At 35.3% G+C, this 21,047-nt stretch overlaps 1 protein-coding gene across 10 annotated transcripts in view; it reads right to left on the bottom strand.

The window, feature by feature from the left end:
* Positions 1-21,047, bottom strand: part of NEK1 (NIMA related kinase 1) — a 221,569-nt gene that overhangs the window by 88,990 nt on the left and 111,532 nt on the right. For 8 of the 10 annotated variants that reach the window (XR_008296043.1, XR_008296041.1, XM_053216724.1 and 5 more), the window contains 4 exons: positions 10,375-10,458; positions 9,857-9,944; positions 9,319-9,392; positions 8,651-8,746 (listed from right to left, as the gene is read on the bottom strand). Coding sequence is in view for 8 of the 10 variants with exons in the window: in XM_053216724.1 (XP_053072699.1) it covers positions 8,651-8,746; positions 9,319-9,392; positions 9,857-9,944; positions 10,375-10,458 (342 nt within the window). In the remaining 2 variants the exon portion in view is untranslated. The remainder of the gene's footprint in view (positions 1-8,650; positions 8,747-9,318; positions 9,393-9,856; positions 9,945-10,374; positions 10,459-21,047) is intronic. The other 2 variants (XM_053216726.1, XM_053216729.1) reach the window with 1 other exon arrangement.

Raw genomic sequence — 21,047 nt, 5'->3', positions numbered from 1 at the left:
GGCATAACTCTCTAAAACTGTAGACATGTGGCCAAAGAAAAATTTTGCAACCTCTAGGGAATACTTAGCAGATTTATCTTTAGTTAAGAATGGCAAAAGCCACATAAGGGAATTGAAACCCCTTTATCTTGACTTTCTATTCTTAAATTGTGAATGTTCTTAAATATATTCTTAAATTTTTTATATGAAATAGAGATATTTCTGTATTAATCTCAACCTTAAGAGAAATCTAAAGTAACAGAGACAAAAGTGTTTACTGATAAAGTGCTATGAGTTAAACTGGTATGAGACCAAAAATAATCAAATTCAGTACAGTAGGGATTATGCCAAAACATGGAAAATCTCTACTAAATTCTCTTCACACTGTTCATTTTTGTACCTACGTAAGCACATCTTTTAATCAAGAGAATATATTTTTAATGAAGAGAATGACACATATTACTATTAAAAATGTGGTTTGTATTATATTAAAATTTGTCTGGCTGCCATATATATGGTTAATGACTGGTATATAGTCTATTACCTAAGATACCTGATTCACTGTGTAAGACAAACTTATTGGCACCTTTATAATAATGATCTTCACCAGCCTTCAGTAAATGGTTATTTTTCATAACCAAATATATACTAACCTCTCCCCTGGGTCAACTAAACTAAACAGATCATAAGAACTTGAAATAAAAAACACACAAAGAAACCCAGACATAATGAAATCTAAACCAAAGAATACAGACAAAAAGACTGCCCTACTAACTCATCCAATTACTTAGTAACAAAACTATATCAGTTAACAAAAATGTAAAGGTAATTCTAGTAACTAGTGAGATGTCATTATAAGCCCAGGTAACACACACCACTAACTGATCAATACAACAGGAGCAGGGCCTTCTATGTAAGTAAACATCATGGATATATTTTTTATAACCTGGATGTTAAGGCTTTCAATGTGAACCAGATCCCGAGATTTAAAAAAAATAACATATTTTTAAATTGTTAAAAGAGAAAACACTAGACTCAGTTAATTCAGAAAGTTGATCCAATATGATAAACAACACTAAAATTAAAAAGAAAACAAAACAAAGTTTTACATAAGATAAAAAATTAAAACCTAAAAAAAAAATCCAAACAATTTTGTTAAAATTGATCACCCAGTTACATGTAGTATATATATTTCATTCTAAACAGTTTTTCAAAATCCAAACTTAAAAAAATACTGCAACAGAAATAGAACAATGAGCTGAAAGTTTCATTGTGAAGTTAAAAAAATAAACTGCTTTAGGAGCTATTTTTCCTAGCCATTTTCTAAGTTCATAAATTCAAGACTTTTCTACATTGCTTATATCTCCAAAAAATGTTTTTAACTATCACTGTAAAATTGCTTCTATTGTATCTGCTAATTGTATCTGTTTAATTTTGCTAAAAAATTAATCAGCAGTGCCACCAAATGACAAAATGCAAAATTTTACCAAATAGTGAGGCCAGGTTTATACACATGAAACTGTTTACCTATTCTTGAAACACATATAAATACAAATACTATTTCATCTCTATATGCTGAATGATTTAAGGATTTAACATATGTTAGGAAAATATTAAAAGGCCTGACTACATACATATTTTGACTATAGAGCAATTTCATACATAATTCTATATAGCTTGAAAATAAATGGTCAAATTTTATCAAATTTACATTTAGGTTCTCAAAATCTTACCTTTGAAGAACTAAAAATATATTTTTATCTGAATAATTTTTCTGAGCTAGTATTGCTATACTCTATTTATAGGAATGTCTAAGAATAAGATCATTCCAATGTGGCCACCAGGAGGAAGTATGTCTCCACCCTTAAAGAAGCTATATAGAACTGTATGGCAGGTCCAAAGAAAAGAACAAAGACATAAACAGAAATGAAATACACAAGAGCTAAACACAATGACAAAGGAATTCCTCACACTCAAAAATAGTCTCTCACCAAGACAGAATTTCCCTAATTCTACTTTTCATTTAATTTTAATTATTAAATGCACTGCTACTCTTAAAACACTCAATCTATCTATTTTATATTTCACTCACAATATGAGTCTATATGGTTGACTGAAAAAGGCAATACTGTATTATTTGGGGGAAAAAACCCTATTACCACACATGAAAATTATTCTTCATATTAAAGTTCTATGTTTTATTATAATTTTTACAATGAAATGTGTCAAAGACAAAATTTTTAAAAATGGGTCTTACATACCAAAGAATCAGAATAATTAAGGCAGTGATTTTTACCATTTGTTAGATCAAAGATACTTTGATAATCCAATGAAAGACATTTGGTCTTACTTTAGAAAAATGCATCAACATATATGCAATCAAACTAAATTAACATTTCAGGAAGTTAATAATGCTAATTCTAACTGTGAATAACATGTTAACCACTCCTGAGTTAGAGTAACACTCAATAGGGAGGCCTGGGTGGCTCAGTCAGTTAAGCATTTGACTCTTAATTTTGGCTCAGGTCATGATGTCACGTTTGGTGAGTTCGAGCCCTGCACTGGACTCTATGCTGATCTGTGCGCAGACCACATGGAGCCTGCTTGGGATTCTCTCTCTCTCTCTCTCTCTCTCCCTCTCTCTCTGCCCATCCCTGCTTGCACTCTCTCTCAAAATAAATAAAACAAACATTAAGAGTAACAGTTAATAAATAAATACAGATATATGAAGTCCCCATACTGCATCTAGATTATGTTAAATTAGAACTTCTTTTAAAATAATTACTGGGTAAAATAACTTTAACTCATTTTCTAGAGATTAAACTGAACGTAAGTACTTATATTATGAAGTCTTTTTCTAAGCAATTTAGATAGAACAATATTAGAGATCATGCCTTTCATTTAGGAGATAAGGAAATAAAGGCCCACAAACAGAAGTCAGCTCCCCAAGAAGGCAAATTCATTGGCAGAGTTGAGACTAAAAATCCAAGTATTTGGATTCCCAGACTCATTTTTTTTTCTCACTACACAACGATGCATTCAGTAAACCAATATTTGAACATTCCTCCATACATAATTCTGAAATGTCATGAGCCACAGATTTCCCAATGCATTTATTTGTGTTACTGTTCGCCCGATACCATGCTAGCATTTTACAAGGTGAAGCACGGTTCTTTGGTTGAAAGCAACAGAAACTAATTCTGGGGGAAAGGAGGAGGTGGGTAGGGGAAAGGAGAAAAGAGAACAGAATAGTAAGTAAGATTATAAAAGCAAAGGGAAGCCCTCTAAAAAGAACAGGAACCAGAGTAGCTGCATGGATCTAGGTAGCAGAAATGAATTCATTGTTTCATCAGGTTCTCTTATTGGATTAAGTAAACTTCAAATCCTGTGATATTCTGCTCAAGCTTCAAGCTCTGGGAGATAATTCCACTGATCTACATTCGATGACCTGCCTATCCTTCAGCTAGAAGAAGCCAGAATACCTTGTTTGACAGTCTTACTGAAACAGCAAACAATAAAATAATTCCCTCAAATGAAAATGGGTTGCTTGCCTATTGGACCTCAAAAGTCAGACTCACTACCACAGTTTAATGCTGCCACCATAAAAATACTTCTGAAAGAACCTGAGGAAATACAAAGTTGTACAATACTAGAAACTAGTATTCTCTATCATTAATAGAATCATAAAAGCTGTCATTTGTGTACACTTTAGAACTAAGACAGATCTACCATTAAAAAACAAAATACAGAGAAAAAACTGGGTATTTGTACTGGTTTACATGCCTTAAAAGAACAAGGACTTTTTGGGTTTTCTGGGACTGTATTTTATTTATATGAATGCTACTGAAAGTGTGTTGGATGGGTTTATGAGGTCTAATCAGCCTTCTGGAAGTAGAGAAACCTGGCTCCAGTTGGTTATCTGTGGAAACAGAACTATGCTATTATACAGCTGCCTAGTAATGAAAGCATTATATGAGAATGTAGAGCTCAAAGCTGAATCACTGTTGGACATAATTTGTAAAATGTACTTGTTAACATATAAAACCTAACATGCTTCCAGAGATGCTCCCTGCTCCCCTCCCTCTGCCTCTTCTACCACCATTACCACTACCACCTGTGAAACTTCTCCTTCTGCTTAGGGAAAGTTAGCTTAATGCTAGGAAGGTCATCAGAGGAGCAGCTTTGAAATAGGGGCTCTCAACCTAAGAGGCATCCTGATTCTCTTTGAATCATATCCTGCAGACCACTGTGAAACACTGTTTCAGTGTCTGGGACACTTCCAACAGGGAGCATGATTCCACATTGATCTCATGATGTGTCTATTTAAATGGATGAGATTGTGTGGCAAGACTAAGAATAACAACATTCTGAGGTAGGCAGAGATGGGAAGTGTGTTCACCAGAAGGCATATAGGTCTATATGGCAGGTCCAAAGAATGAGACAATGAAAGAAATGAAATACACAACAAAGAGTGAAATGCAAAGCAGGAGGAACACATGATATGCAAACTATAGTCTCTTACCTAATCAAAGAACAGACTTCCACAGGTACGATGCCTGAATTGATGCTAAGAAATATGCAGATTGAGGACGCTGCTATGATAATTTAGATAAAAAATAAGGTAAAACAGATCCATTTACAACTGTAGGACTGTAATCCAGAGACGTCAATGAAGTATCGAGCACCAATGAGAATAAGAAGGCAAAGAAATAAATGAAACAGTCAACCCAATAGGTAGATTTTATACACTGATGCTGAGTGATCAAGCAAATATTTATACAGACTCTTGGACAGTGGTTATGACCTTGATGAATGAGCAGGACATTTAAGAAATAATGCTATAAAGAGAAACTGGGCTTTTGAAAACCATTATACAAGATGTACTTAAGACCACATTAAAATTTTTTCAAATTTACTTGTTTTGAGACAGAGACAGCATGAGTGGCGAAGGGGCAGAGAGGGAGAGGGAAAGAGAGAATCCCATGCAGGCCCTGTGCTGCCTGTGCAGAGCCCGATGCAGGGCTTCAACTCTCGAAACATGAGATCATGACCTGAGCTGAAATCAAAAGACACTTAACTGACTGAGCCACCCAGATGCCCCAAGACCACATTTTAAAGGTGTTTGTGGGCCATTTTCAGCCCACCAAAAGCAGATTTCAGGAAAGAAATGTAATTACAAAGCTCATGCTATGTTTTCCCTGATATATACTAACTTGAGCTGTTGGGAAGTATAATATTCTGAATCACTAAAATGAGCAGTCCCTACATGACTGGGAGAAAAAGAAACATTTCCCATTGATAAATGTACTACTTGTATATCCCACATGCCAATCACAACATGAGTTAAGACACAGCCATTCACTTTACCTTGGGGGAAAAACACAAGGTTATACATAGTTGGTACAGTGGCAGGTGGCTATATAAGCCTGCTGCCAAGATAGGCCTATGCATGCATACTGACAGCAGTGGATATGGAGTAGCTGACTCATCTCTAAGACTAAAGGGAAATCACATAATTGAAGCCATGCAGACTGCTATTATAAAATACTCTGATGCCCCCATGTAATTTTGCATAATGGATCACATTTTAAAAATAAGGCTGATTTGCACTAAGCATAAGCTTATCATATTTAATGGATATATTACTATGCCAATCACCTTCGGGTGCTATGCAGACTGCTAGAATAGACTATTAAAGACTAAACTAAAAACTCTTAAGGTCAATTGCAACTGTGGTATCGTAGCTGAACACAAGGATGATAGCAGCAGGTGTATCATGAGGAAAGCTGACTGAAAAAAGAACACACAGGGAGTTTCATACCAATTCATCTTGATATAATCTCTGCCCTACTGTGCAAATCAGCACAGGATGAAACGTCCCTGTTCCTTGTGTTGAAGATACAAACCCAAGAGAAGAAAAGTAGATTGTTCCCAATTGCTATATATGTATGTCACCAAAAGTAGGCTCGTACTATTTTCCAGATGAGGGTAAGCTTGAAAGAGATTTGGGTAATAGAAGAAATCATTGGCTCTGACTATGAAGATGAGTTATTTCTACTTCTGACAAATCTGGCTGCCAATAAGTTAGCATGGTAATTATTTCATACTCTTGCCCTATTAATTCTATATCTATAATAAAGGAAAGAAAAGAGGGAATTAAGGAACACCAGACATAAAACATTTAAAAAGCACTGCAATCTAAAGCCAGGTAAATTTTGTCAATGGTCCAGGAGATAATTACTAGATACTCTTGAGGAAGATGGAATACATTACCACAGTTACTGTTTCACACTCAAGCCTTGTCCAGGCTATGTCTATAGTCAGGGAAAAAAAGGGGGAATAAGATAAGATTTCCTGACTGGTGGATTTTTAAAACACATTTCTGATAAAAACTGTACAACCTAGAGATACAATTATATTCCTTATTATTTTTCCACACATAACAGAGAAATGATTAAACTATTTCCATTAAAAACAGGAACAAAATATTATCCACATTGTTATTTAATGTTGTCCTAGAAGATCTGGCCAATTTAATTAAAGTAAATAATAATATAAGGTACAACTTAAAGAAAGCAGGGGAAATTAAGGTGTCGTGCATTAGAATAATGACTTCAACACTGGGCGGACCCAGGTTCAAATCCCTGTTCCATACTTACTGGAATTATGACCTCATCTAATTGTTTTACCCTTTCTACATCTGCTTCAGAAAGTTGTAAAGATTAAGCAAAGCAAAACATGTGCAGTGCTTATAATGTGCATGGCATACAATAAACTGTAAGGGGGCACGTGGATGGCTCAGTCAGTTAAGCATCCAACTTTGGCTCAGGTCATGATCTTGCGGTTCGTGAGTTTGAGACTGGCATTGGGATCTGTACTGACAGCTCAGAGCCTGGAGCCTGCTTTGAATTCTGTGTCTCCCTCTCTCTCTGCCCCTCCCCCAATCATGCACATGTGCGTGCTTTGTCCCTCTCTCTCTCTCTCTCAAAAACAGACATTAAAAAAATAATAAAATGTAGGAATAATTGTTATGATGTATATATCATGACTACCTGCAAATGACACAGCTGCATACTAAAAACCCAGAAAACTAACTGAGAATTGGTGGAAAAGGTAAACTCATTCTATAGCAAAAACCAATGATTTCTCCAAATATCAGCAATATTATTAGAAAAAAAAATAAAACCCTGTAAAACAGAAATTTACAATTATGTACTATCAAGAAATCACCTTTACAAGAAATGTAACAAGTTTGAGCTTAAAATGATCAAAATCGTGTAAGAGATATAAAAGAAGAAAATGAATAAATGTAGAAAATGAGTAAATGTAGATGCCCCGGGATAAGTTAATTTGTAGGTTTAAGGTAATATTGATAAATGGGAATGCAAGCTGGTGCAGCCACTCTGGAACACAGTATGGAGGTTCCTCAAAAAAACTAAAAATAGAACTACCCTACGACCCAGCAATTGCACTACTAGGTATTTATCCAAGGGATACAGGTGTGCTGTTTCAAAGAGACACATGAACCCCCATGTTTACAGCAGCACTATCAACAATAGCCAAAGTATGGACAGAGCCCAAATGTCCATCGATGGATGAATGGATAAAGAAGATGTGGTATATATATACAACGGAGTATTACTCGGCAATCAAAAAGAATGAAATCTTGCCATTTGCAACTACGTGGATGGAACTGGAGGGTATTATGCTAAGTGAAATTACTCAGAGAAAGACAAAAATCATATGAATTCACTCAGATGAGGACTTTAAGAGACAAAACAGATGAACATAAGGGAAGGAAAACAAAAATAATATAAAAACAGGGAGGGGGACAAAACAGAAGAGACTCATAAATATGGAGAACAAACTGAGAGTTACTGGAGGGATTGTGGGAGGGGGGATGGGCTAAATGGGCAAGGGGCACTAAGGAATCTACTCCTGAAATCATTGTTGCACTATATGCTAACTAACTTGGATGCAAATTTTAAAAAATTAAAAATAAAATTAAAAAAAATGTAATATTGATAAAAATTCCAATAGAATTTAAAAAGAAAGAAAAAAGAACAAAAATTACCCAAAAATGTGTCTGGTAAGGAAAAAGAGAGCACGTAACTAAGGCAAACACTGTAAAAAGAAGAGTAAAAAGGAAATGAGGAAAGAATTCTATCAGAAATTTAAATATATTCTAAATCCATAATTATAAATACAATGAGGTGCTGGCAGACAGAGTAATGGAGCAGAAGAGAGAGCCTGATGCATGTATACTATAGATTCATTCTCTAGCATATATAAGAATTTAATATATATAGGTATTTATATTAATATATAAAAGTAGCTTTATAAATCAGTGGCAGAAGGAAAGTGTAGCCATTAAATGATGCTGGGTCTTTGATTAGGTACTTGGCAATAATAAAAACTAAAATGAATAAGTAAATTAGGTTTTCACCACAAATCAAATCAAATCAAAGTAAACTTCCATACTGATCATCCATAAATATGAGAGAGAGAGCAATAGTGAGGGAAAGTGGGGGAGGAGAGAAGAGAGGGAGAACGAATGAGAATAAAAAATGGGAAAAAATAGAATTACCAAGTTATAATGGTGATATACTATCCAGTAGGAGATATAAGAACATTAACATGAGTAGGATCAAGAATATGAGTTAAATCTTACATGCTCTTCCCATACTTTCTTTTCTCTCTCATATGCTTCCTTTCTCTTTCGTTCTAATTGTTCTTTTAGTACAGCGGCACGTGCACTTGCTTGGGCCTGAAAATAAAACCAATCAACAAAGTTAATTACCAGAAAGAAGGGCATAGGTTTTTGTTTTTGTTTCCCCCCACCAAGTCTATAAAGATACTTATTAGCCAAAAAAGAAAAGTTTGGTGGGAGGGAGAATTTCCAGAGTAAAAATATAAGCTCACTTTATATCCCCAGCACCTAAACCAGGGCTCAACACACAGCAGCTCAATGAAAATAAATGCAGGCACATTCTAATGGAAATACAAATGTAAAAGTTTTAAAATATGGTTATTATGTACAGACTTTATTTATCTTCAGAGAAATTGACAATTATATTTTTCATTTTTAAGGTTATCATTTATTCTTTTTAAGGTTACTTGTGTAATAGCTTCATACACTTATGTTATGATTTCATCAAATTGTTCCCCATAAATACAAGATATGAAGAGAAGAAGACACTTATTTTTCAGAAACCAAAGAGTGAGGGATAAACAGGAATGTAAAATTAAGGCAAGAGAATAACTATTCAAGATTTAACACAATTGTCTACCCCAGGTTCCAATTTTCTCAAAGAAAGTCTGTTTATTTCTAGTCTATACCTTAAGTGCTTCAACTTTTTTACGCCTCACGTCAGCCTCCTCACTTCCTTCTTGTCCTTCAGAACAATCAGCTTCTTTCTACAAAGCAAGTAGATAAGCAAACCACTTAGGACAGAGCCTCGAATTGAGGGCAGAGCTCAGAAGATAATATGAACAGACTAACACTAAAAATATAAAATGGTAAATTGTTCAACACTATTAATTTTCTCTCACAGCTGCAAGTGAACTCTCTACAGCTATCAACTCTTACAGACAATGAATGGGAAAAAAAAGACAAAAATAGAATGATATAAAATGTCCATGGGTACTACCTATGTTTTCCTCTCAGAATTCCTCTGGAACAAATGGTCTTATCGATTATAAATCCAACATATAAAATTTATTTTTTCTCTATGTATAGTTTTCTGATCTTTGACTTTCACTCTCTTCATCAGACTTTGTGTTAGTGTCATAGCATTTTTAATCTTCCTCGATTATAATGTCATTCAATTACTTTTTTTTTTCCATTCAACTGCTTTTTAAAAAGTTATTTTTCAACCTGCCTTTTCACCACGAAGTTTGGCTCTAATCTGCTGGCGCTCATTGAAATTCTGCAGTCTTATTTGTCTCAGTCTTGCCAGATAAACCTACAAGGAGAGAAAAAGAACACACAATATTTTAATTTTAAAAAAAAAGTAAACATTTTTATTGCTAAAATTTTTTTTGTAATTTAAAGAAAAGTGTTAATCTGAATACAAGAAATAAAAGTTTTGAAATCTGGTTAATGGAAATGTAATATTAGCTTTCAAGTGTTTAATTTAGATCAACTTATTTCTGAAAAGAAATACATTATAAATTTTTAATTTTATCAAAAGAAAAGAAATTGAACTCAGAATACTGAATATCAGTTATGGGACAAAATTATGACACAGCAGGTCAGTCAAATTATATTAACAGGTCCCTCTAGACCTACAAAATCCTTAAATAATTGTTAAGAATTTAAACCATGCAAGAAAGGAAGGCAATAAACTCAAAAATGGCTATGTGACGGAGGTAGCGAACATGCGGGAAGCATACCTCTTCCTCTTTGTTTCTTGGCTTCCCTCCTCTTGAAGAGCTGGACCTGCCTCCATACATAGCTGCCAGGTTTTGCAGGATTCCCTGTTCATCATTTAATGTACTAAGTTTAAAGAATGACTAAGGCTACATCAGCATCTTACCTAGGAATATCCAGGTGCCACTTTATTTCTTTTGGCAAATACTGATCATTTCTAGCTGATAAACTTAGATAAACCCTGGCATCTTCCTCTATCGATTTAACCAATACATTCAGTGAGAACATTGAAGGAATCAATTAAACCCCAAACATAATTATTCAAAACAGAGATCAGGTATGTTTTTATTAGCCATTTAAGTGATCAGGTTTTTAAAACTACTTTGGAGGTTAGCTAAACCCCAAATCAAAGTTTTGTTCTGTAAAAGTCCAATCATTTCTACAAATTTGTTTACATACTAAATATATAGTATTTACATAATATTAAATATTTGAACTCAAACTCTATACTCAGGAATGTCCTATTACTATACTGCAAATGATTATACTCAATCACAAACTGACATCATTTTTAAACATAGTTTATCATAAACACGGAATTATGTTCTTATCAGAAATTATTAGTATCCTTTAAAAAAGTATCAGATTGCCAAACTATCCATGTTCTCTTCCTTCAGCACACAACCACGCTATAAGATTTTTCCTTAAAAAAAAATCCTCAGTGTCTCACTTCCCTATCTAATGTCTTTTTATCAGCTTGCTGAAAGCATACTTTCTACATACATGACCATTCATGACTTCTATTTTCCTGCTTCCTACTTACTTTTTTTTTTTTCCTATTTACTTTTTAACACACTACAATCTGGTTTCCAATCCCACCATGACTCTGAAAATTTTCTAGGGTTACCACTGACTTCCTAGTTAACATTTCAAATGGACTCTTTTGAGCAAATTTTGCAATTAACATTTGCACTGGAAATTAGTTTGAATCCACAGAAGTATTTTTTGTCTCATAAAAACATATATGTTCGCTGTAGAAAACTTATAAAATATAAATCACAGTTCTACCATCTGAAACACCTAAAGTCTGTTATTCCCTTCCAAATTTCTGTGCATATGTACAAATACTTAAGCATCTTATCTTTATAACACTTGAATCTTACTATAGTTTTTCTGATTTAACCTTAATATTAATTAACATATTAATTTTAATATTCTGAGTCCCTCCTCATATTCAATATCCTTAAAAACATTATTAACTGACTATATGATATTCATAATACACCACCAAATAGTGTTCTCTAAATAACACACACACACACAAAAATCTCTCTTCTCTTTCATATTTATATTAGCATTCTCTCTTGGGTTCTTCCAATCAATCTTCACTATTTTTCACAGGCTTTTCTTTTCCTTGGCTCATCACTAATGTCAATATTTTGTCAAGACGCATTCTCTGGTCTTCTTTTCTACTCATTCCCAGGCTGTAACATATGTTGCCAATACCCGAATCTAAATCAACTTCGCAGCCCTCTTCTCTTGAACTACTTGAACTGACGTCTGGACAACGCCACTCTTTATGTAGCAAAGCTACTTCAAACAATTTACAAACCTGACCTCATCATTCTTTTTACTATATGATCTTATTCCCATTTCAGTTACTGATCACAGTCAACCACCCAAGTCAGTGAGATGGGAGTTATCATTACTTCTTTCTCTTCTCTGCCAAATACAAATGACTGTCAAATTACCAATCTACCTCATCCTAATTCTCTAATTATCCCCTTAGTTTCTGCCTTAGCTCATGCTCTTTTCTCTTGACTCCTGGATTTCCAAGACCTTTCTAATTTATCATTATGCCTCTTAATCTATTCTATACCCCAGTCTACTCGCTACACTGCAGAGTAACCTTTTTAACAGTCTCTTTCACATCAAAGCCCACCTGAATCTTTCAATGATTCCCATTATCTTCATAATATAATCCACATTCTGTTCTGATGCATAACAGATAAGGCTGTTTGTGACCTACCATATCTATTCTCATCTCTGCCATGATCTAATCATAAAGCCTACATTCTAGCCACTACAACTATTTGTGGTTTGCAGACTATGCCATGATTTCACTCATCTTCTTAAAATGGCTAACTCTACTCCTCTTCCGAAATGCAAATCAAACATCTCACCCATGGAAAGCCTTGCTCATACCTCTTCCAGTCAATTAAGTGTGACGTGCCATGCCATTTTTATATATACCTTCTGCAGCAGTACTCATCAGTGTATTATAATACAATATAATGGAGGACAGGCAGTCTCAATGTAATGGTGGACAGGCAGTATACTCTGATGGTTAAGAACATGGACTATGGTAGACTCCAAATTCTGTCAGTTCACACATTTGTCAGTGTCACCTACCATTGCTGACCTTCACCAAAATTACTTGCTGTAAGCTCAGACATAATAATACTGCCGATTCTGTGCATGTACTAGAACAAAAAGTATTATTATATGAATGGGCTCTTTCTCCTCTTCCAGTCTGACAAAAGACTACTGCCCCTCTTCAAAGCAATCTTGGCATTAGCTTATCAGATACTTGAGCTTTTGAGATAGAAGTAAGAGACTAGGAAGGTGAAAGAAAACAAGAAATAGACAGGGCTGGGCAAATATGTGAAGTGAACTCTGAAAAGATGAATGAAATATCTACAGAGTTACAGGAGAGTGGGTGGAGAACTGAGGACTGCTATAGACTCTTATCTTCCTTTCATGGTATTTAAGAACTTTAAGTAAAAAAACCTGAGTTACTTTGAAGCCATTTTTTTTAACATTTTACTTTGAAATATTATAGATTCACAGAAAGGTAAAATATACAGGGAGCTTTCATGGACCCTTCATCCAGCCTCTCCCAATTTTATCATCTTGATAAGGACAATACACTATCAAAGCCAGGAAATTGATTTCAGTAGTTATACATGCATAATTGTGTATCTGTGTCAATGTAATTTTATTATACATATAGATTTATGTAATCATCACCATAATCAAGATACTCAATTGTACCATTACTTTAACACTTCACAGACACATTCACTATTCCCATACCTAACACCCATTAACTAATACAAACAAAATTTACATATTAGAATCATACAGTACATTATCTGTTTGACATTCACTGTTTATAACAGTATTATTTTCTTGCAGTCCATTCAAAGTATTGGATGCATAAATCAATAGTTTGTTACATTTTACTGCTAAGTAGAATTCGATAGTATGAATATACCATAATTTGTTCATTCACCCACTGAAGGACATTTGGGTAGTTTCAAGTTTTGGACTATTAGGAGTTAAAGTTGCTGAGAACATTCATGTACAAGTTTCTGAGTGAAAATGTGTTCTTTTCTCTGGGACATACATGCAAGAATAGAATTACTTGTTCTTGGTATGGTAAATCCATTTTTAGTTTTAAAGGGCACTACCAAGCTATTTTGCAGAGTGGCTTTAAGTTCTTACTAGGAATGATTGATCCAGTTTCTCCACATCATCACCAGCATTTGGTTTTGACCACTTTTTAAAAAAAAATATTTATTTATACTTGAGAGAGAAGGGGTGAGAGAGAGATAGTGTAGGAGCAAGGGAAGAAAGAAGGAGAGAGACAGAGACAGAATCTGAAGCAGGCTTCAGGCTCTGAGCTGTCAGTACAGAGCCTGATGTGGGGCTCAAACTTACGAGCCATGAGATCACGCCCAGAGACGAAGTCAGATGCTCAACTGACTGAGCCACCCAGGCGCCCCTGGTTTTTATCACCTTTTAATTTTAGTCATTCTGATAGGTGGGTAGTGATACATTAATGTGGTTTTAATTTGCATTTCTCACATAGCTAATGATGATGAACTGTCTCTCAACAGTTTATATGCTATCTGTATACTCTCTTCAATGAAATCTTTGGCTACTCTTTTGCATGCTTTCTAATTGGATACTCTGTGTTTTTAATGTTGAGTTTTGGTGATTCTTCATGTGTTCTAGATACAAGTCCTTTGTTGAATATGGGGTTTACACATATTTTCTCCCAATCTGTAATTTGTATTTTCTTCCTCTCAACAAGGTCTTTTGCAGAACCAAAGTTTTTAATTCTGATGAAGTCCAGTTTATCAAGTTTTCTTTTTATGGACTGTGCTTTTGATGCCAAGTCTAAGAATTCTTTGTCTAGTCTGAGGTCTGAAATTTTCTCCTTCTTCTAAAAGCTTTATAATTGTATGTTTTCCCTTAGAGTGCACGATCTCTTTTAATAAGAGGTGAGGTTTAGGTCAAGGTTCATTTTTTGCCTATGGGTAGAAGTCCAATTTCTCCAGCACTAAAAGGCAAACCCTCCTCCATGAATTGCTTTTGCTTCATTTTCAAGAATCAGTTGGGCATATTTGTATGGGTCTATTAGGGTGTTCTCCATACCGTTCCATGAATCTACCTATGTGTCTATCCCTCCACTAGTACTATACTGTTTTGATTCCCATAGCTGTAAGTTAAGCCTTTTTAAAAAAATTTTTTTTTTTAATGTTTGTTTATTTTTGAGAGAGCGAGAGACAGAGAGAGAGAGCAAGCATAAGCATGAGCAGGGGAGGAGTAGAGAGAGGGAGACACAGAATCTGAAGCGGGCTCCAGGCTCCAGGCTGTCAGCACAAATCCTGTGCAGGGCTCCAACTCACAAACAGTGAGATCATGACCTAAGCCGAAGCCCGATGCTTAACTGACTGCGCCACCCAGGCGCCCCAGTAAGCCTTTTTTTTTTAAGGTTGGTTTTTTTTTTGTTTTTTGTTTTTTTTTTTGAGAGAGAGCACACGTATGAGCAGGGGAGGGGCAGAGAGAGAGAATCCACACCAGCAGTGCGGAGTCCAAAGCGGGGGACTCAAACTCACAAACCTCTAGATCATGACATAAGCTGAAATCAAGAGCCGCTGCTCAACCAACTGAGCCAGCCAGGAGCCCCTGTAAGTAAGCCTTAATAAATGGAAGAGTATTTCTTCCCACTTAATTCTTCTTAAAACTGTTTTGGCTATTTTGGGGTGCCTGACTGCTTCATTGGGAAGAGCATGTGGCTCCTGATCTCAGGGTCATAAGTTCAAGCACCATGTTGGGTGTAGAAATCACTTAAATAAAACAAACAAAAAACTATTTTGGCTGTTTTAAGACCCTTTTCTTTCCATATACATTTAATTTTTTTAATTTTTTTATTAAAACAATTTGTCTAATGTTTATTTATTTTTGAAGGAGAGAGATGCAGAGTGTGAGTGGGTGAGGGGCAGAAGAGAGGGAGACACAGAATCTGAAGCAGGCTTCAGGTTCTTAGCTGTCAGCACAGAGGCTGAGGCGGGGCTGAACTCACGAGCTGGGAGATCACGACCTGAGCCAAAATCAGATGCTTAACTGACTGAGCCACCCAAATGCCCCTTTCCATACACATTTTAAAACAAGTCTGTCTACATCTATAAAAAAAAAAATATTCCTGAGATTTTACTAGTAATTGCATAAACATAGATCAATTTAGAACAACTTGCCATTTTTATTACATTGAGTCTTCCGATTCATGAACATGGTATGATTCTCCAAGTATTTAGGTCTTCTTTAATTTCAACAACACTTTGTCATTTTAAACACATAAATTAGCCTGCATATTTTATTAATTTTTTTCATTTTTATGGAGCAATTGTAAATGGTATTATATTTTTTTGTATTGGTTTCCACTTTTTCACTGTCAATTTATAGAAATTCAGGGGCACCTCGGTGGCTCAGTTGGTTAAGCATCCAATTCTTGATCCTACTCTTGATCTTGGCTCAGGTCATGATCTCACAGTTCAAGCCCCATGTTCGGCTCTACACTGATAGCACGGAGACTGCTTGGGATTCTCTCTCCCTGTCTCTTCCCCTCCCCTGCTTGTGATCTCTCTCTCTCTCTCTCAAAATAAATAAACTTTAAAAAACTTCAGTTGAGGGGCACCTGGGTGGCTCAGTTTCAGTTTCTGTTTCAGTTTCAGTTCAGGTCATGGTCTCACAGTTGGTGGGATTGAGCCCTGCATTGGGCTCCATGCTGATAGTGCAGAGCTTGTTTAGGATTCTCTCTCCCTCTCTCTGCTCCTTCCCTGCTCTCTTTCAATAAATAAACACTGGAAAAAATTCAGTTGATTTTTATGTATTGAATCTTGTATCCTGTTAACTATAATGAACTCATTTTTTTTAGTTTGAGGAGAGTTTTTGTAGAGTCCTTGGGATTTTCTAAGCAAATTAATCATGTCAACTGGAAATAGCAATCATTTTACTCTTTCCTTCTTTTCAAATCTATATACCTTTTCTTTTTCTTGCCTTACTGCAGTAACTGGAACACCCCGTACTATGTTGATTAGACTGGTGAGAGCAAACATTCTTCCCTTTTTTCCAACTGTAGAGGGAGAGCATTTAGTCTTCTATCCCATATGAAGTTAGATGTAGATTTTTTGGAGCTGAGGATGTTCCCCTCTATTTCTAGTATACTGATATTGCTTATTGTGCATGTTGAACTTAATCAAAAGACTTTCTGCATCAATTGATATGATTATATTATTTTTCTTCTTTAACCTATTGATATGGTAGATCACACTCATTTTCTAATACTGAAACAAGACTAAATTCCATTTGGTCATGGTTGGGTTAGATTTCCTAAAATTTTGTTTTCCATCTAGGTTCATGAGATACATTAGTCTGTACTTTTCTTCTTTTGTGCTTTTCTAGCTTGAGTATCAAGGTAATACAGGCCTCAAAATGAGTTGGGAAATATTCCTTGTTACTAATTCCTGCAAGAGATTGTATCACTGTATCAAATTGATGTTAATTCTTTGAATGTTTGGTAAAATTCTCCAGTGAAACAATCCAGGCCTAGAGATTTCTTATTTTGACAGCTTTTAAATCACAAATTCCATTTTTAAAAGTTGTTGAATTTATGAGTGTTAAGTTGCTTATTATCTTTTTACTCACTATAAGATCTGTAGTGATATCCCTTGTTTCATTCCTGACACTCGTGATTTGTGTTATTCTTTTTATTCTTGTCAATCTAGAGATTATCAATTTCATTCATTATTTTCTAAGAACCAGCTTTTCACTTCATTAACTTTCTCAATAGTTTTCCCTTTTTCAATTTCACTGATTTCTACTTTAATGATTTCCCTCATTCTGTTTGCTTTGGGTTTATTTTGCTCTTCTTCTTTTTCTTTTTCTTTTTTTTTTTTTTTTAGGATTGAGATAGGAACTTAGAGTGCTGATTTGAGACCTTTTTCTTTTCCAATTTATAAGCATCTAGTACTATAAATTTCCTTTATAGGAATAAATACAAATATATGTGCTTTAGTTGCATCTCACAAATGTTAATATGTTGTATGTCTATTTTCATTCAGTTCTATAAATTTTTTTTAAGTTTATTTATTTATTTTGAGAAACAGAGGGAGAATCTGAGCAAGCATGAGTACAGAAGGGCAGAGAAGAAGGAGAGAGAGGATCCCAAGCCGGCTCAGCAACGTGGGGGCTCAAACTCACAAAACCATGAGACTGTGACTTGAGGCAAAATCAAAAGTCAGACACTTAACCAACTAAACCTCTCAGGTGCCCCTGGTTCTATGTATTTTTAAGTTTTCTTTTATATCTCCTATTTGATACCATATTAGTTAGAAGTGTTTTAATTTTCAATTGTTTGTAGATTTTCTTGTCATCTTTCTATTATAGATTTCTAGTTTGATTCCATGATGTTCAAAAAGTATACTCTGTAATTCCGAGTCTTCTGAATATAAGGTTTGTTTTATGATCTAGCATATAGTCTTTCTTGGTGAATGTATTATTGCATGTTAACTCATTTCCACTTGAAAAAAAAGTGTATTGTGCTACTGTTGGGTAGAATGCTCTGTAAGTGTAAATCAGAACTTGTTAGCTTGTGATGGTGTTTAGCTATTCTGTATCATTGCTCCTTTCTGTCTAGCAGTTCTATCAATCACTGAGAATGGAGTGCTAAAGTCCCCAACTATACTTGTGAATTTATCCTTTTAGCTGTTAGTTTCTGCTTTATATATTTTGAAACTCCACTGTTTGTTGTACAGCCATTTACAACTGCAATAGTATTTTTTAAATATATATATTTTTTTAATTTTGAGAGGGAGAGTGCACTCATATGTATGAGCAAGGGCAGAAAGAGAGGGGGAGAGAGAAAATCCCAAGCAGGCTCCATGCTGTCAGTACGGAGCTCAACGAGGAGCTCAAACTCACAACTGTGAGATCATGACCTGAGCCAAAATCAAGAGTTGGCCACTTAACTGACTGAGCCACCCAGGTGTTCCTGAAATGACTTATTGAACTGATCTTATTATATAATGTCTCTCTTTATCTCTCTCTTTGTCCTAAGCAATCTTATTTGCTCTGTTAACAGATTCTTTTAGCTTACTTTAAGAATATTTTCATTTCCCCTTCATTCCTGAAGGACAGTTTCATCAGATAAAGGATTCAGCATCGAGAGTTCTTTTCCTTTAGCACTTGAAAAATGTTACGTCATTTCCTCCCATACACAGTTTCAGATGAAAGATCTGATGTCATTCAATTTGGTGCTGCTTTATAGGTAATATAATATGTCATCTCTCTGTGTATATTTAAATATTTGTTTCATCTTTTCATTTCAGAAATTTAATAATACTGCTTGATGAAGATTTCTTTGTTTATCCTAGCTGGGGATTTGCTCAGCTTCTTACATCTGTAGGTTATGTCCTTTGCCAAATGTAGAAAGTTTTCAAATACTTTTTTCAATCTCACACTCTTTCTCTTGTCCTTTCAGCTCCAATGATAAAAATGTTAAATCTTTTCTTATTGTTCCACAGATACTTAAGACTGAAATACTTTTTTCAGTCTTTTCTCTCTCTGTTGTACAAACTGAGTAAATTAAGTTGATCTTCAAGTTTAGTAATTCTATCTTCTGTCATCTCCACACTATCACTGGATCTATCCAGTGAATTTTCAACTTTGGTTATTATATTTTCCAATTATATAATTTCTATTTGCTTATTTTTTATAACTTCTCTTTCTTCACTGAGATTTTCCTTTTTTTATTCACTCAAGAGAGTTTTATCTCATTGAAGCATTTGTTTGAAGCAGCTTTAAAATCTTTGTCTGAGAATTCCAGTATGTAATTCATCTTGATATGAGTGGCAGCTCAGTGGCCTTACTCATTCAGGTTGTGGTTTTCCTGGTTCTTGGTATGACAAGTGATTTTTTTATTATGTTTTGAATATTTTAGTTATTATGGTAGAAGACTCTTAATGTCTTCAATTTTAGCAGGCAGTAGGCCCATTTAGGATTAGCATTTCGGTTCTGGCCTACTTTTGTGGGCTTTAGTACTGATAACAGTTTGCCTCTCTGAATCCTCATAATATTATTCTAACCAGCTTCATTGTTCTGGTGCTGATGGCTCTCCTGCTCAATCCCTCCGGGTGCTATCTTGTGATGATGAAAGTTGTCTCCCTGATCCATGTGCTGTTACTGGAAGATCTCCTGAGGGTGGGAGGCAGGTGACACTGGGTCTGGGTCTTCTTACATCACTAGACAGAGGGTATGGAGACACAGGTCTTCATGGGTACTACTGCTGTGGTCAGATAAAATCACCTGCTAGTGCCCTAGATGTTGAGTAGAACCGGGAAGGTGCAAGGCTTTGCTGCCAATGTGGGTCAAAATGCTCTCCAAGTTATCTGCCCATGCTCTAGTTGTGGAATGAGGTTGGGGCAGCCTGGAACTTCATTGCTGCCCACAGCTTACAACAGGATCCTGCTGATATTCCTCTTTTCCATTAATTTGGCAAGTGAGATCAGGCTTTTGGTTTTTGTTTTTGCTTTTTTTCATCTACAGTGGATCTGGGATGCAGGCCCAGCCCACAAAAATGGGAAATAAAAAGAAACACCAGGGAGGATTGCCTGGGTGGCTCAGTTGGTTACATGTCCGACTCTTGATTTTGGCTCAAGTCATGATCTCATGGCTCTTAGGATTCTCTCTCTCCCTCTCTGTCCCTTGCCTGCTTGTGTGTGCATGTGTACGCTCTCTCTCTGTCTCTCAAATAAACTTAAAAAAAAAAACAAAAAACAAACAGGGAACCACATACCACACTGTTATTCCTAAGTCCTGAAGTCCCTAGTTAGCTCATCTTCTTCCTTCCAGCATATAGAATTCTACCATAATTGTATGTTAACTAGTTTCCAAAGTATTTAACTATATTTAGAGGGGAGGAGCCAGGAAAAGTGGGTTTATGCCATCTTGTTCTGGAACTGTGTATAAGTTACTTTTTAGTATCTAGGGTTTTTATAATGTAATATTCTTTGTGATGGGACTACTATCATTAAGGTTCTAAAGAGTTACCTGGGACTGTTGTAAAGTTTAAAAGAGACTGTTATGGGCTGAACTTTGATCTTCCAAAATCCGTATGCTGAAGTACTAATGCCTACTACCCTACTATTTGGAAATAGCATCTTCATCAAGTTAAAATGAGATTGTTAGAGTAGGCCCTAATCCAATATGACTGGTGACCTTATAAAAAGGGAATGTGGAGCAGATGCACATACAGGGAGAAAACTATATGAAGTGAAGGCAGAGATTAGGGTGATGATTCTAATGTCAAGGAAGGCTAAAGACTGCCAGCCAACCACCACAAGATAGG

Source organism: Acinonyx jubatus, chromosome B1 (genome assembly GCF_027475565.1).
Source record: "Acinonyx jubatus isolate Ajub_Pintada_27869175 chromosome B1, VMU_Ajub_asm_v1.0, whole genome shotgun sequence".
In the NCBI taxonomy this organism is placed as follows: Eukaryota; Metazoa; Chordata; class Mammalia; order Carnivora; family Felidae; genus Acinonyx; species Acinonyx jubatus.
Note: the sequence above shows the minus strand (reverse complement) of the source record. Positions and strands in the feature narration are given on the sequence as shown.